The sequence below is a fragment of the Hemitrygon akajei genome, chromosome 8 (assembly GCF_048418815.1).
Source record: "Hemitrygon akajei chromosome 8, sHemAka1.3, whole genome shotgun sequence".
In the NCBI taxonomy this organism is placed as follows: Eukaryota; Metazoa; Chordata; class Chondrichthyes; order Myliobatiformes; family Dasyatidae; genus Hemitrygon; species Hemitrygon akajei.
Window position 1 is genome coordinate 23,295,939 of NC_133131.1, and position 18,414 is coordinate 23,314,352.

The 18,414-nt window shown below is 39.1% G+C and overlaps 1 protein-coding gene across 1 annotated transcript in view; it reads right to left on the reverse strand.

The window, feature by feature from the left end:
• aatf (apoptosis antagonizing transcription factor) overlaps nucleotides 1-17,441 on the reverse strand; it is a 107,387-nt gene extending 89,946 nt beyond the window's left edge. The window contains exons 1-3 of the mRNA XM_073053440.1: nucleotides 17,332-17,441; nucleotides 6,808-6,990; nucleotides 5,137-5,460 (exon numbers count right to left, since the gene is read on the reverse strand). Of these exons, the coding sequence (XP_072909541.1) occupies nucleotides 5,137-5,460; nucleotides 6,808-6,990; nucleotides 17,332-17,416 (592 nt within the window). The 5' untranslated portion in view covers nucleotides 17,417-17,441. The remainder of the gene's footprint in view (nucleotides 1-5,136; nucleotides 5,461-6,807; nucleotides 6,991-17,331) is intronic.
• Nucleotides 17,442-18,414: the final 973 nt, after the last annotated feature.

Sequence of the window (18,414 nt, forward strand, 5' to 3'; positions counted from 1 at the left end):
CAAAAAAAAAAGGTCCTGTACCTGACTGAAGCGTGCATCAACAGTGTGCCTGTTTAATCACGCAGACTCAGATTCTCTGGTGAGAGTCTATGCCAGAAAGTGTAACTCAGAATATTTAAATCTTTATAAGATCACACTCAAAAATCAAAAGAAAGGAATGAAAGAGAGAAAAGGTATTGAAAATTTTACCATTTAAAAAAGTTCAACAATAATTATGATTTTCCAGCTGAAAGGACCTTTTAGTGGCAATTAAATTTTATCACACCATTAAAAATCCATTTGCTATAGAATGGGCATTATTTTCTGTTGAGTTTGATAAGTAAGGTATAGAAATCTTGTACTTTCTGGTGGATTCAGCAATGACAGTGATGTTCAATAGCAAGGAGAAATGGTGGGTTCATTCTTGAAATTGTCCATTGGCTGGCATTTATGTGCTGAAGATGTTATTTTTCAAGTTCAAGTTTATTGTCATCTGACTCTACATATATGCAACCAAACATAAAAATGTTCCTCTGGACCACAGTGCACTCATACAACATACATCAGACACAGCACTTAAACCAAAATATTAAACTACGTTAATAAAATATAATTCAAAATGCATGCACAGGTAAACAGTGAACAGCTCGCTGTCCTAATGATGAGACCTTGGTGATGACAGGGTATTCATTAGCTTCACAACCAGAGAGAACATGCTGTTACCCAGTCTGGCAGCCCTAGTCCTGAGGTTTCTGTACCTCCCTCTTGATGGTGGTGGACCAAAGAGATTTTGAGACAGGTGGTAGGGATCCTCAACGCTGCTTTGAGCCTTTCGTTTCCAACACTCCTGGTAAATTTCACAAATAATGGGGAGGGACCCTCTCAGCAGTTTTTACTGTCCTCTTGCGGTCTGATGCCTTTCAGCTGCTGTACCACACAATGATGCAGCCAGACAGGACACTCTTGATGGTGCTCCTGGATAAAGCTGTTAGAATGGAGGGCAAGGAGCCTTGCATGCCTCAGAAAGTGTAGACGCTGCTGTGCCTTCTTGAGTAGTGAGGTGGTGTTGTGGGCCCAGGTTAGATCATCCATTACGTACCCACCAGGGAACTTTGTGCTCTTCATTCTGTCCATGGCAGAGCCATGACGTACAACGTAGAGTGGTCGACCTGTGCGTTCCTGAAGTCCACAATAAACTCTTTTGTCTTCATGTTGAGATTCAGGTTCATTGTTCTTGCACCATTTGACAAGCTTCTCTACCTCCTCCCTGTACGCCAATTCATCATGTTGCTGATGAGGTCAATCACTGTGGTATCATCAGCAAACTGGATCATGCCATTTGAGCTGAACCTGGCAGTGTAGTCATGAGTGCAGCAGACTGAGCACATAATCGTCGGCGGCACCAGTGCTCAGTGTCATCTCAGCTTGAGATGTTGTTACCAACTCCATCAGGAAGTCCAAGATCCAGTTACAGAGACGGGTGTAGAGTCCCAACGAGAATAGGTTACCCACCAGCCTCTGAGGGATGACTACATTAAACGCTGAGCTGAAGTCGATGATCAACGTCCTGGAATATGAGGCATCATTTTCTAGGTGAGGCAAGACAGGGTGGAGGGCTGGTGGCTATGGCATCATCAGCAGACCGGTTTGAGTGGTAGGTGAACTGTAAAGGGTCCAATGTAGATGTAAGGTGGAATTTTATATGATCCATTACCATCCGTTCAAAGCACTTCATGATTGTTAAAGTCAGTGCCAATGGACAATAATCTTTTAGGCAAGCTTGCATTGCTCATTTGGACAGTGGAATGACGGTGGACTTCTTGAAGCCTGCAGCACAGGCTGGACTTGTAATTGCTTGTGGTTTGTATATCCTATCACACGTACCGCGTGTCCCTGGTATCACAATGGTGTCTGTGGATTTTCTGTGCGTCCTCATGCTTTGCCCTTCTGATGGCATGGGAGAGTGAAACTCTTGCTGACTTTAGAGTTGTCCTTTAGAGCTCAGACTTCTCTACTCAGAGAGTGGTAGCTGTGTGGAACGAGCTTCCAGTAGAAGTGGTAGAGGCAGGTTCGATATTGTCATTTAAAGTAAAATTGGATAGGCATATGGACAGGAAAGGAATGGAGGGTTGTGGGCTGAGTGCAGGTCGGTGGGACTAGGTGAGAGTAAGCGTTCGGCACGGGCTAGAAGGGCTGAGATGGCCTGTTTCCATTATATGGTTATATGGTCCTGTCCACCGATCGGAAGACAGCATCCCAATTCCTAAACAGTGCATGAGCCTCTGCAGTAAGCCACGGTCTCCGGTTTGCCTCGGCAGTGTAGTGTTTTATCGTAATAACAGCCTCAATGCACGTTCCTATGCAGCTAGTCACCGTTCCCGTACAGTCATTAATGCTGACATGATGATCATAGGCAGCCAGCTCCCTGAATATGCTCAGACCGTGCGTTCGAAACAGTCCTGCAGCACTAAGGTGGCACCTTCTGACCAAGTCCTGACCTCCCTGTGAACTGGTTTAACTCATTTCACCAGTGGTCTGTATGCAGGGATTAGCAAAATGGATATTGAACTGAGTATCCACAGGCTTGTAGACTCCACAAACATTGGTATAAACCTCATCTAATACATTCTCTTCTCTGGACATACTATAGAACATCAGCTGAACTGTTTTTAAGTTGGTATGATTGAAGTCATCATTGGTGTGAGTGGTTTTGAGGTTGCAGATTACACTGCAGAGCTCCCACAGCACTTCCCCAGCACTGGCACAGGGGGGATGTAAACAGCAATAATCACAATGGCAGTGATCTCCCTCAGTAAGTAAAGGACCTGCATTTCACCATTAAAAACTCTACCAGCAGTGAGCTGTGGGCCATTACTTCCGAGCGTTCGCACAACAGTGCTTGTTGAGGCAGACACACAGATCTCCTCCATGGGTCTTGCTGAAGGTCGCATCATTTCTGTCCACTCAAAAAGAGATGGCCAGAGTCTGGAATGGTGACTTGAAGCCACGCTTCTGTCAGGACGAGTGTGAAACAATCCCTCATCTCCCGCTGGTTCTGACGCAGACACAGATAATCTACTTTACTTTCCAGCAATCAGAGTTAGCAAGTAGAATCAAAGGGAATGTGGGCCTGCAGGGATCCGCTTTAAGTCTCGTTTTAATACTGGCACGCTCACTGCACCTCTGCGTTCGAGTACTCCGCTTTTGACGGCAGCCTCCCCGGGCAGCTGTAGTAGACTGCGGTGTGGAGTGAGAGCCCGTTACTGCACAGCACTTTCATGATTCGACTTACTAGTGAGGTAGACTTGCAGATTTTGGTGTTCTTAATGTTCAGTGCTGTTTTTCTGTCATAGAAAAGACAAACAGGAGAAGAAACTTCTCCACTGATTGGAGTCAGAGTAGCTGCTGCATCCATGCACACTATCATCTTGTGGCAGACAATGAATGCTGTCCAAGCCTTACCACACATGCATGCAGACAAATTCATTGCCTCAAACGCTACGAATGAATTGAATGGAGTCTACAAATCATCTTTATGGTATTAACTCTCCTATAATGAACAAAAGATTGTCTGATGCACCAGGTGAGGATGGTTTATTTTAACACGCAGGCAGACCTCATTGGAACATAATTGCCTGTTATATCTCTATATTTTTGCAAACTTGCAGCTGAAATATACCAACCACAAATAGTTTTTTTTAATAAAATGGTGGAGTGTACTGGGGAAGAAAGAAAGATTCAGTTATTAATCAACATTATAGTCATCAGCAGCAAGTTTTTCTTTATAGAATGAAAATCTGAAAACAAGCACCCCTGGAAGTTTAGGTACATGACAATTCACGGCAACTCAGACATATTATTTTGTGTCAGATTCCAACACTCAAATATTTCTTTTGACATTATTACCTTATTCTTTCCTTCCCTGTCCTGGCACAAAAATTAACTGAAGATGCAATAACACCAGAAGTACACATTTCCAGCACCCAGTCTCTAACCCAGATCAAATGTGGTAATTTCCATAAGAATCCTGTATTTTCCCATAAATAGGTTATAGATACATCAAAACATCCAACTCCTGCAGGCTAAATTTATTACAAAAGATTCAGATTTATCGCATGCTTACCAAGGCATGTCACTTGCATTAACAACCACCACACCCAAGGATGTGCTGGCAACAGCCACAGGTGTCACCATGCATTCTGGCAACAACATAGTACGCACACGATGCTCAACAATACACAAGCAACAGTAGCACAACAACTGCAGCAAAAGAAGCCCCTCACACACAGAAACAGGACTCCAACCCCAGGCCAGGCTGCCTAGGGGCCTCCAGTCCTTGGCCCTGGAGTCTCTCAGACTGGCAAACAAGATAGAAAACTTTAGACTTCTACCTCCGGACTTGCTGAGTTCTGGACTTTGACCTTCAGCTTTGCCTCTGAAATACACCAACCTCTGGGTATGGACCCCAGTAGTCAGCCATCACAGGTCTGACCTTTGGGACTTGCATGGAACTCCGAACCCGGTGACTTCAGGGATCACTGGTTCTCATGACTCCCGCTGTACAGACCTCTGACCAGAGCCTCCCAGCCTGCAGATTGCTGGTCTTTTCAGCCTTGCGGGATCGCTGATGTCGACCATGGAGTGCTCCAACCTGAACTCTGAACACCAACTCCTTCCCGCACACTTCATTTGCTGCCCCTACCTCTAACCCTCCCTCATCACTGTCCTTAAACCCTAACCTGACCACCTTAATTTTGCGTACTGTCCCCAAAACTATTGTTAAAATGAAAAAACAACTGAGTCTAGGTCAATGGACATCGCAGCTTGGTAGTAAAAGAAATTTGCAGACATGTCACCATCAGCACATTTAGGCATAATAAAAATCACTTAATTGAAGCTTGGTAGAATAAATCCTGCCTATACAAGGAATCCTCCAATCTTCTGATCACTTAATTGTATCAGATGGATGCTAAAAACCGCAAATGAAGTTTGCATTATAATTTCAAGTAAACAATACAGAGGATGGGAGCAATGAAAATCAACTAAAATGTACAGGAGAGAAGGCACACTTTTTTAAATTGCAAAATATTTTCTCTGTTAAACAGAAAATCATAAAGACTAGTTTAGTGACATGACAAAAGAAATTCACCAACGCACCTAATTGGTTTTTGACTGCCTTTCCCTTCTCCACTTCTTCGGCTACTTTTGCTTTGGAGAAAGTCATTACCGAGGTGTTGCCCTTTTCCATATCATCATCATTTCCGTCATCACCTTCATCTTCATTCTCATCGTCTTCCTCCTCACTACTGTCACTTTCTCCTAAATCATCCATGCCTTCTGTGAATTCCTCGAAGTCTTTGACTTCTTCAAAGTCAAATTTGCTTTCTTTCACTGCTTTACATAAAGGTTCCACGTTGTCTGCTTCCTCAGTATCTTCATCTTCTGTGCTTTCTGCATTGTCGGTCATTTCTTCCTCTTCATCTAACAATTATGAACATAAAATATTAAAAGTTTTACACAGCTTTAATATTTCATGCTTTTCCCTGTTTATCTAGCAAATATTATGTACATCTGAATTTCTATTTAAAAGTTTATACTACATAACCTAATGGGAATTCGCTTCAGCTTTAAGGATTTGTTAAAACTGGGAGGCAAGACCACTGCTCTACAATACCTTAAGCTGACAGCCGTCATACAATTTAATTCTTCATCAGCCATGCAAACTGAAACTGTAAGATTAATCAGATGACTTTATTTGGTAGGAACCCTGCTGCCAGGTTAAACTGTTACACAGTGAATGCAAATTCTCAAAACGTAGGGAGGATTCTGATAAGATAATTCAGTCATTGCTGCCAAATGTTTAAAGCAAAAACTGACAGTGTAAATTATCCAGTATGCAAGGTAGAATTCAATGGGATTCATAACTTGGTCTGATTTATTTTCTCATTCTAAAAGCAAGATATTTGGACAGACTCCAAAAGACAAAGTCATAAGCTGTACAGTCTTGTGACCAACAGTTATTTAATACAAAAATACATTCACAGGACAGATTACAATCACCTTTATTTAAAGTTACATTAACCAAGGAATTAATATATAGTGGGGGAGTCCAGGACCAGAGGGCACAACCTCAGAACAGAACGATGCCCATAGAACAGAAATGTGGAGGAATTTCTTTAGCCAGAGGGTGATGAATCTATGGAATTCATTGCAGATGGCTGTGGAGACCAAGCCTCTGGGTATATTTAAAGAGGTTGATAGATTCTTGATTAGTAAGGATGTCAAAAGTCATGGAAGGAAGGCAGGAGAATGGGGTTGAGAGGGATAATATATCAACCATAATGGAATGGCAGAGTAGAAATAATGGGCCAAATGGCCTGATTCTGCATCTATATCTTACAGAATTCAAAACATTTTGATATTTACAAATATTGCAATAATTGTAATTCAACTAAATATCTGCTGAAGCAGCAAGGTGTTCAACTCCTTGGTATGTGTTAAATTTAAATCTAAACTACAAAGATCTGACATCTGTATCAATTACATAATTATTTTTACAGATTACAAATGCAGTCCTTTACATAAAAATCGACATTTTAAAACGCATATTATTTTCACTAAAAGTGAAAACAATTACTATATTTTTAACTGAATCCTGCTAGATCAAAGTACTACTTGTAATTTGCTTTTCATGCTACACTAAGAAATGGAGAGAGTAACAACAAATCAATTACTTTTCCATAAACATTTGACAATATGAAGCATGCAAGTGAATATTTTTTACAAGGAATACTTAATACTGTCAAAGCACCAAGGAATATCTCCTACCTGATGCGTCAGAGAATGAATCCTCCCCAGCTTCTTCTTGCAATGCCTTTCGAGTGGTGGCCTTCCCAACATACCTCCTGTCTGTTTCACATAGCAGAGCTGATGCTTGTTTCCGCAGCTGACTGTCAAATGAGAGGTTATCGTCTCCCTCATTGAACCTGTCAATGACTTTGGCGATGGTCGCTGCAAAGAGGAGAAGAATTCTGTTCAAGAAAGCACTTAGTTTTAACATTAATCAGGCAATACATGTCATCAATTCACTACAAGAAAATGAATGTATTTCATCAAAAACTGGTTCAATAATATTCCTTTAATATCACAATTTAGTTTTGTTTGCTGCCATCGCGCAGAAACTGACATTGTGACTGTGGTTGGGTTGCTTCCTACCTGTAGTCTATTCTCTATCAATAACTTATCATAGGACTTGCACACAAAAGCAAAATATTAGATTTACTCTCTATGTATACTGCCTGACCTGGTGCACGTTTCTAGCATTTTCTATTTCTATCACACGCAGTAGGTGTACACACCTACACAGACAATCCAGTTAATCAAAAGAAATACCAAATAAAAATTAATGCAGATGCCAAAAATCAGAAATAAAATCAGAAAGTGCTAGAAATGCTCAGCAAGTCAAATTATATCTCTGGAGGGAGAAACTCCTAACATATTTTAGCTCAAAGGACTTTCATCAATGGTGAGGAAAAAGTGGAAAACAAAATCAATTTTTTTTACACGCATGCAGAGAAAGAGTGGAGGGGAGAAGAGAATAAAATGGAATATCAGTGACAGGATAAGCACGAGAGATTAAGTGACAGAAGGGAGGATAGTGCAGACCAAATGAAATCAAAGGAATTAGTAGCAACACAAACAAAATGCTGGAGGAACTCAGCAAGTCAGGCAGCATCAATGGAAGTGAATGAAAGTGAATGAATAGAAGGAATTAGACAGTAGCACTGGAAAACTTATAACAATAAAAATGCTGTTTATTTGATATTGCTGACTCATTGTTGAGTTCAAGTTCAAAAAAGTGTACTATGGCCAGTCAGAATATAAGGTATAGTCTGAGCTTCCATTGAGTTTAGCCTGGAACACTGTTAAAGGCTGAGAATTTAGGGGTTAGAGTGGGAATGAGAAGGAGAAAGAAGAGAACTAATCTGGTAAGAAGATCGTAAGCGTGGCTACAGACCGAACGGTGGTTCTTCTGTAGGTAGGTCAATCAACCTACAACCTACATTTGAAACCACCTCCCTGTTTCCCTCCCACCCTCTCCCCGGAGTAGGATGCCATGTGATGAGCTTCGAATTCAGTGCAGTAAATTGAAAGTAGCACATGTGGACCATTGCTTCACCTGAGACACTGAATGGTGCGGAGGGAAATAGTAAAAGGATAGGTTTTTCACTTCTTGTAATTACATGGGAAGAAATGGGTACAGGTGGAAACAAAAAAGTGACAGCATCTGAAGAGTAAAATTCCCTCTGATGTAAGAGAAGATGTATTTGTCTTCACCACAAGGCTGGGAAGAATAGTGGGTCAGAAACTGAGATCAAAAGGAAACCTAACCAATGAAAAATAACAATCTGTTGGATGAACTTAATAGGTCAATTAGAGTCTGTGGAGAAAAGGAATTGTGGACACTTCTAGTCAAAGCCCTGCATCAAACCGATCCAACATCTGCAGTTTCCTGTGTCCCTGAGGGGAATCCTACCCTTGCTCAAGAAATTGCAAGAATGGGGGGAGAGCAAAAGTGCAGGAAATGAAATGGACATATTGAAGGTCCCATTTTTGCCCCGAGCCCAAAGATCAACACCTTTACTGCCAACATCCACTCTGCTCTCACTTTCATATGATCCACTTGACACTGTCCCTTTGCCATTCCTTGGTGTTATTATTTTGGATTACCTGTCCTGGGCCCAGAACTCAAGTGCAATTATGAGGGAAGCATGGAAGCACCCCTACTTCCTTAGGAGTTTGCAAAGATTTGGCATGACATCCAAAACTTCAACAAACTTCTGCAGATGCATAGTGGAGAGTATACTGACTGGCTACATCACATTCTAGTATGGAAACACCAATGCCCTTGAATGGAAAATCCTACAAAAAGTAGTGGATACGGCTCAGTCCAATACTGAGCATATCTACATAAAACACCTTCGCAGGAAAGCAGCATCCATCGTCAGGGACTCCCACTACCCAGGACACGCTCTCTCCTCACTGTTGCCATCAGGAAGGTAGTACAGATGTCTCAGGACTCACACCACCAGGCTCAGAAACAGTTATTACCCCTCAACCAAAGGGGATAACTTCAGTCAACTATTTCTTTCTTTGTGTATTTGCAGTGTTTGTTGTCTGGTTCATTTTTTTCATTTTCAATCTTTTTTTTAATTAATTTTCCAACAGAGAAAAAACTTACAGATCAGAGAAATTTTAACAAACACATAATACAAAAGACGTAGAAACAACAAAAATATATATACTGTCAAGGTCAATTAAATATAATGATAAGCTGTTGTATATAGTATATAAACAAGAAACCACACTTCTCTTGACAAGTCATAAAGAAAAAAAGGATTGGAAATTTTATTAATAAGAAAAAAACCCCGCTAAACTAACCTAAAACAAAAAAAGAAAGAAAGATTGGGCAGTCCATTTGAGGCCAAAATTAGAAAAAAGAAAGAAAACATCCTTCCAGTCACCTCCGAACCTTCGCGAATAAGGAAACTTTTTCCTTAAAAAAATAAAAAAATTAAAAAAATAAAATCATATTAAAGGTTGTCTGGTTCAACAGGCTGAATGTCCAAGCTGGTCTGGTCTTTCATTGATCCTATTATGGTTATTATTCTATTATGGATTTATTGAGTATGCACACAAGAAATGAACCTGGGATTTTATATGGTGACATATGTGCTTTGATAATAATTTTACTTTGAACGCTGAACTTTTAATTTCTCTCCATTTCTCCAACCCCACAACAGATGAAGAGAATCCATGACTGAAGGAAAAGAAAAACTGTATAGAAGGCAGCATCATTATTTGAAATCTTATGGAGATGGAGTAACTAATGGAATAGAATGGAGTCTGTCGAAGAAACCAGCTGGGAGGAACTATAGTGAAGATAACTGGTAGCAGTCACCAATTCTACCAGGTCCCCAGAAAGAGAAGGAAAGAAAAGGAAGGAAATAGCCAGAGGTGGATCATCTAAGAGTAAGAATGGAGATGGAAGCAGGCAACAAAAGGTGATGAAAGTCTATTGGACTCAGGAACTGTTTCTTCCTTATTGCTATCTTCCAACTTCTGAACTAATCATCTCTTTCACATCCCTTTTCCTGAGGTGCTGTCATATTCGCAAACCCTTAATACCATCTCTTCATTTAATGTCACTTTAGCAGTTATTTTTGTACAATATCAGTTTGTTCTTTCGCCATTCTGTTGTGTTTGCACTCATTGATATATTTATTGCTGTTTTATTATACTGTCTACTCTGAGAGTTTCAATTGAGTAATGAGTTTCATTGTACCCTAGCATATGACAATAACTAATTGTTTGCCAATAACCGATCTGAAAAATCAGCAGAAATACAGATTTCAATACACTAGAAAAACAAACTGTGAGGAGAAACTCCATGAATGCACTGAAGCTGAAAAATCCAACACACTCCACAAAGCTTCAGGTGTAGTTTGCATCCAATGTGGATTCCTACCGCAATACCAATTTGCTCGGGAATTCAATCAATTTAAAGTGGAATAACTAATTTAGCACCTTACTGAAATATACTTGGAACAGTACCTTAAATATAAACATAGTAGAGTAATGTGCCAATTATGTTGACTAAAACTGTTTTTAATTATCTACTGATGTAAAACGTTCACTGTCAATTTAGTTTGCAACAGAAGAAAATATATCTCAATGCTCAGGCTATAGCCAGTGCTTGCAGAAACTCAAAACCAAGACAATTCTGTCTTTCTTTCTCTGTATATTTTTGAGAATTCTGTGAAATTCTGGTTGACATTGGTGGCTTAATCTCTCACATGAGAAATTACTGCTCTCAGGGCATGATGTAGTTGGCTGCAGCAAGTATAATAGATTCAAGCTACAGCCAGCAACATCATAGTAGATGTGACGTGGTTTATGCAAAATGTGTTTCCTGATGTTCAGGTGTACAAAGTTGCTGAGTTATCTATTTCCAAACGTACCAATCATGAGCTGTAGAAACTACAGAATCACATGAAAACAATGCCAGAACTGAAGTTCAGAAAGGGTACTCAAATAAATTTAAATGATGCAAGTAAGCAAGCAGTGCCTGTAAGGCTTCCTAAAATATACAATTTTAATAATAAAAATGTTTTCATCTATAATTTCTCAGCAGTAAGTGGTTATGTCATATTTGAGAATTATAAGCCTATTAAATGCCCTCATGTATGAAAGCAACATAGCTTGACTATGATGAATTATTGCATCTCCTATAATCATTGGTGGGTATTTCAAATCTGCAATATGAAATAACCAGTAAAACATACTATTCTGGTGTGATGACAGAGCTGCATCAAATCAAAATACAAATAGAAATATAACTTTGAATTCAGGAACAGCGTTGCTAGATAATGTTTCTCATTAAGTTAGCACCTGACTGCTACAAATGATGTAAACTGCACTTGACTAAAATAATCTTTTAGCTGAAAATCCAAAATTCCTAGGAAGTGATATGAAATTTCAAATTATTTTTTAAAAATTAAGATAAGAAGAAATTATAGTAAAAAATGCAGATTCCAATTACTCATGCAAGGTTGATAGGAAAGGCTACAAATACACAAAAAAAGAATTGTTCCTTACACTACTCAAAAGAATAATCTGTGCTGTTGCTCAAGACTTTGAATGAAATACTACCCAAAACTTCACTGCAAAATACAACCAGATAGACCCATCTTACCATTAAGAGCTAACTGTGCTAACGTCACAAAGGGACAGATCAAGATGGAGAAACACGGGGAAAACTGTTCACATAAAGCTGTTTAATATTAAAGTGTAAGAAGTGAACATACACCACAGGTGAAAAATGAGTTCTGATTAGGTTCAATTTAATATTCAAAACCTTGCAATCAAATATTGTTTATGGAAGAATAAAAATTCCATTTATCACATTTTGTCAGCATCATTGTTAACATAAAGGGCACTTTAGTGCCTCCCATCTCCTTATCCAAATCTCTCCAGAGAATTTGGTCCACCATCATGAAAATCACATTAGTGGAAATTACAGTTAGAAATTATGACCTGGCACAGCCCCAACTGTCCTGTATTTTCATTATATATTGAAGCTAGTTTAATTCTTTTAGCTCATAGATCCACTGGTACTATAAATATCATAAAATATGCAACCAGAAACACGTGGCTTCAATGCCAAGCAGAAATAGACTTTCCAGCTTTAACTCATCTCAGATTTAATTTAGAAATGCTTTGATCAACTGAAAAGTGCCAATGAATCAGGCGACTCTGGGTAAAATGCAAGAACTCTGATGAATCTAATTTTTTTTTTAACTCTCCAGTGAATTGAGGGAGAGTGTCAATGTGGGAAGTGACATTGTTCAGCTGGGACATAAGCAAAGTACGCCCTCTCAGCTCGGCACAGGAGATGCAATCATGCTCCTGGAAGAAAAGCCAGGAAGGTCTCTCAGCACCCTTAGCTAACTAAAAACTTCAACCAAATCTGCTTAATTGGATGTCATTTTCACCCTTGTAAGAGGCCTTGCTGTACATGTATTTTCTGCTTTGTCTCCTAACACTGCAACATAAATAAATCAGCTCCAAACACTGTGGACGACCTGGGACTTGGTGGCAGGTTATAGAAGAAAGTTATTTTTACTCCTTCATTTTGTGACATATAGAGAAAGCCACCAAAATTGAACTTCAACTCAAATAGAAAATTCTGAATTAAAAGAAAATTAATGGTATTTATCAGCATATTGATAAAATTAGAGAGAAATTAAGGTCAAATAAATGTAAAATTCTGCACAACTAGTAGGATTTAACTGCAAACAATCACTTGCATATCTTATTATACTATAGTGCACCAAAGCACAATCAAACTAATTCATCATCAAGACTGATAAAGCTTGATTTCTAAGCAAATGAAACAAATAATTCAACGATTCCTATTAAAGGAAAGACTGGATATTTTCTTTCACATAATATAGATATATCTAAAAGCTTTTCCGCTGATATTGTTTCCTTCTGATGTATATGCAGCACCTAGTTTTAAAAAGCTTGGTTCTACAAACAACAATGAGATTGATAATCAATTGATCTATCCAGTCGAGAGGGAAATGATATAGTTCAGAAAGATTTTTGCAGTCCTATTTGAAAAATTATCAGGTCTAATGTTCACTTGGACTAAGGCTTAACATCAAAAGAATACGGAAATAAATAAATAAGTCAAATGAATCAAGTAAATAAGGAACTGTAGTAAATGACTGAGCCCCTCTAGCCTGCCCCACTATTTAATGTTTGTGGCTGATCTATGCTGGCCTCAACTTCTCTTCCATGCCAGTACCCAAACACAATTCTTTACCATTTCAAATATATCTAATTATCTAGCCTTTACTACTCTCTCCCGATAGAATTTTTATACACCTCAGTTTTAGCAACATCCTCTTGTTCATAACTGTTACAATGTTCATGAAAATATCTCAATATTATACCTTATCAGGTCCCTTAGCATTTTATATGTTTGAATAAGGTCACCCCCCCCCCCCACCCCGCAAACTCCAATGAATACAGGCTCAAAATCTGGCCTCTTGATATTTTGTCTCAAAATACAGGCATCTCCAAAAATTCAGCACTATTAAGGCCTTGTAATAAGATGTTAAAAGTAATTTCTTTATTGAATCCTTGATAATGCAGCTTGAACCCAGAGAAAAGGGCATCCTAAAATAATGAAAAGTGGTGTTATGCATATGACTCGGTTAAATGCTGAATATCTGAACTCTAATTCATAACTGAAGGACCACACGGTAGCATAGCAGTTAGCATAATGCTATTACAGCACCTGCAATGCGGGTTCAATTCGGCGGCGGCAAGGTGTCTGCACGTTCTCCCTGTGACTGCACGGGTTTCATCCAGATGCTCTGGTTTCCTCTCACATTTCAAAATCGTATAAGTTAGGGTTAATGAGATGTAGGCATGCTATGTTGGTAGGGCGCTGACCAACACAGTCCTCACTGATCTGATGCAAATGACACATTTCACTGTATGTTTTGATGTACATGTGACAAATAAAGCTAATCTTTAAAAACTAATCTTTAAACCTGTATGGTTAGTAGCTAATACCATTCAGTTTTAGTTGTACTAAAGAGAATGAATATACCAGTCAAAAGAATTTTTAAAAATGTGAAATTCTGCGAATGCTGGAAATCCAAAGCAACGCACACAACATGCTGGAGGAACTCAGCAGCTCAGGCAGCATTTATCGAAGTGAATAACCAGTTGACGTTTCACGCCAAGACCTCTCCTCAGGACTCAAAAAAAATTATTTATACAGAACTTTAAAATTGCCCCGAGTTAAAATCTGTGTACAAGTTTGGTTTCTACATTTGGTGAATGACATTAAGACCCTGAAAAACATGTAAAGGACTGCTACAAAGCAGAACACTGAAAATGCTGGAAATATGAAATGAAAAAAAGAAAATTCTAAAAATACTCAGTAAATCAGCTGGCATCAAATAAACAGAGCTAGCATCTGAAGACCAAAAATATTAACTCTGTCTCTTTGTCTACTTATGCTGCCAGACTTGCTGAGTATTGTTAACATTTTTTTTATTTTGTTACAAAGTCAAATGATACAGTTAAAAACAGTTTTAAAGATAATTTCATTAAGATAGTGATGGAACCAAACTGTTTATGTACATGCTTTCTTTTAACAAGGTAAGCTTAGGAGAACCAAGAGTTAATCTCAAGTTGTGAAGAGCCCAGACTAGTTTTAATCATCAAGTAGGACAGGGAGTAATTTTTCCTGATTCATGTGCTAAATTAACTGTTTCCTCTTTTTCAATATGGCGAGTAATGAATGTAACAGAACAGTGCACAATTATATCGATAAAAATACTCCAATCAGCCTTTCTAGCCCTCCTCTAAACGCAAGTAGAAATACCAAATTTTAAGTAGGTGAAGAGATAAAGTTGTGATGAAGTTTATTTTTGTACCAATAATAGATCAGCGCTATATATTTAAGGATTAACTTGACTCCAGAAGCAAGTAAAATGAGCTTTCCTGAAAAACAATCATTACACTTTGGTTTACACTGCAGAAATAATTCAGAGCAGAGGAACAGACAGATCATGTAGCGGGCAGTGCTGATGTCTGACAGCTTCAGTAAACCAGGTTCAATTCTGATCACCTGCAGTGCCTGTGTGCAGTTTATATGCTCGCCCTGTACTTCCCCCAGGGTGCTTCAGATTCCTCCAACATACCAAAAATGTGCTGGTATCTTAAGCGGCTACTGTAATGTATTGGGTGGCCGGGTGGAGATACATCTCTACCAAAGGAGAAAGGCGCTCCTTCCCTCCACTAGCCTGCAGGTCATACTTGGGCAAGGTGTAGCACCTGCTTAGCACCACAGCCAGGGTCACATGAAACCACAGGAGTAGGTGGTAAATGGTCGAATGAGTAGCTGGTGGATATTACAAGTCCTGGTTATGTGACCAGTGACATCAGGCAGACTATTTCTGAAGAGTATTGATAGTGCCTTGGGTCAGCCACCTTGTAGGGACACTTTCCATAAGAAAGCAATGGCAAACCATTTCTGTAGAAAAATTTTCCAAGGACAATCATGGTCAAAGGCCATGATCACCCACATCATACATCACGGCACATAATGATGATGATAGTAAATTACATCTAACATAGGAAGGTGATCCACCCATGGAAAATCAGATTTATGGGCATGCAAGAGCGAAGATCCTAGAAAAATATGGTTGATGGAATGGGATTTTTCTGAGAGCTGGTATAGACTCGATGGACTGAATGGCCTTAGATCACAAGGAAAAATGAAACACAAAGTATGTAGTATGAAGCAATGCCAAGGTTCAGATCATAACGGACAAGCACCAAAGATAGGTCAGAAGAAGTCAGAAAAATGACCAGCTTTTATATTCAGTGAAGCTCAATTTAAAAGTGAGTTTCCTTGCCATCTTGATCAGAACTGTTGACCAATCCAAAAATCGTTAAATATTTAGTATCCACTTTGATAATTTACCCGTGAAATGTAATGAGATTTGGCTAAACCTGTTAAAAATCTAATGAATCGCATATTGAAATGAAACATGGAGGGGGCAGCCACAAGAGACTGCAAATGCTGGAATCTGGAGCACCAATGTACTAGAGGAACTCTCATGCTGAGCAGCATTCTGTGGGTGGAATTGATGATGTTTCATCTTCATCGTGACTAACCTGCATCAAGACTCAACAGACGTTTGTTGCTGCAGGGAGAGTGGGCAATCCTTATGGATAAATTGGATGAATGATTGTTAATCCAAAATATTAGCCACTTCCATCTCCTTAAACGTACGTGACCTGTTAAATGTTTCTGACTTTCCCTCTTATCTCAAGATTCTAACAATTGCTGTATTTTGTATATTTAAAACCGTATCTACATATTTTACTGTTAAACATGCTCACATTTGGATCTGGTTCTCTCAATAGGTGGGATTATTCCATAGTTCTAACTTGGCAATATAAATGCTGGGTAGGAGCTGGCAGAAGCACTACAGAGCAACACACAAGAAGCTGGATGAATTCAGCTGATCAAGCAGGATCTACATTAGGAAATGGATAGTCAACATCTCAAGTCTGGACACTTTGACCCTTCATCTGGACCACCCGAACCAGAAATATCCTGCTCCTCCAGCATTTTGTGCGTTGCTTCAGATTGCAGCATGTGCTGCCTCTCGCTTCTTTGAGAGTCCAAAAATGCTTCCTGCCCTGCTGACTTCCTCCAAGGTTTTGCGTGTTGCTCCAGATTCAATCACTTGCAGTCACTTGTGTCAGGAACATTATGAATGCACCCAAAGCAATATGGGTAGCAAATTATGTAAAAAAAAGTTTGGGGAACAGTTCGGAACGAGAAAACCCACCTTTAAATCGAGATGAACCGGATATAAAAGTTAGACAGCTTTCTGAATTCTTTTGACATAATAGTACAAAGCCTTAAGCCTATTTGAATTACCTATTTAAATATTCCTTCGGTACTTTTCAATTAAGAACTGAATTTTGACATCTCTTCATGTATCAGTTTTCCTTCCTTCTGTTCAAAATTCTGTGCACAGGATTCCAGCAGGATTGATACAATAAGCAACCTGCTTTATAATAACTTGCAACCAGAAGAGAACGCAATGTACAGTAACTCAGAGCCAGAAACCCCCCACACACAGACACGCCGCCGGGAACCCGAGCGACGTCCCAGCCTCAATAGGCCCTCACGCACAGTCTGCCCCTCCAGACAACAGGTAAGCGCGCCTGAATCGCAGCGCCCGGTACCTTCATCCTCTTCGTCCTCCGGATCTTTAAAAGTCGGCAAAGGGTTTAATAACTCCTCCAACTGCTGCGCGATGGAGGCCGCCATCTTTCTTTTGCCCTCAGCCCGAATGGAGCCTATTCAGGATGACGTATATCCGTTTGCAAAGACGACTTCCGGCTCGGGCTGACACATTCTGCGCACATTGCTCTTACGGCGCCCGGCCCGTTAAGATACCACTTACCGCAGTAATCTTTTGGGGGATATCCTTCCCTATAATTTTGTAAATAAAAACTATAAAAATATGATGATGATAATAATAATATTAACAATACTATAAATCAAAGTAGAGCAGCCTTAGAATGGAGAATAATATTTATTTCTCTAATAAAGCAAGCCAAATCGCTTTAGAATTTTTATAAAATTGTTCTGCAAGTATTTCGTCTTTATTTCTTTAATCTCTTTGCTTCAATGCTTTAACTTTCCAAAGTTTTGAGGGTTTTAGCATATTTATAGTAAAATAGAATGTATTAATATTCAGTTGCTGCCTAGCTGCAAGAGTTATGACAATGAAAATATTAGCCACTATTATTTCAATTTATCCACGTGATAAATGTACTGAGAGCGAAACATATAATATTGTACCAGTGACTCTCATTATTATCCACCAAAGCGTCTTATATATGAGTCCTCTGATAACACTATATTATCATAATTGATGAATAACTGGATTGAAAATTTATTGCTGCATCTTTCAATGTTATAGCTTATTATTTTAATGCAGTTTTTAAAGTAATATACCCATTTGGATTAAAAAGGCGTTAAAGTATGAAATGCAATTTATGTTGTTTAATAATTGTCTCAGAAATATAAAATTAGCTTTATGATAGGAAAGGTTTGCATATTATATTGGAATTCCAGGTTTATGTGTTGAGAATAATAACATTAACATCGAGGCAAATGTGATATATGTTTGTCCAGTCAGACAGAAATCTCGCAAGAAGCAAGGAACTTATTTGTGCTCAGATAGTATTCAAGAGCATGGAATGACAATTTGCATCTTATGTATATGGACAGAGTACAATAAAGTATAGAAGTGAAATCTC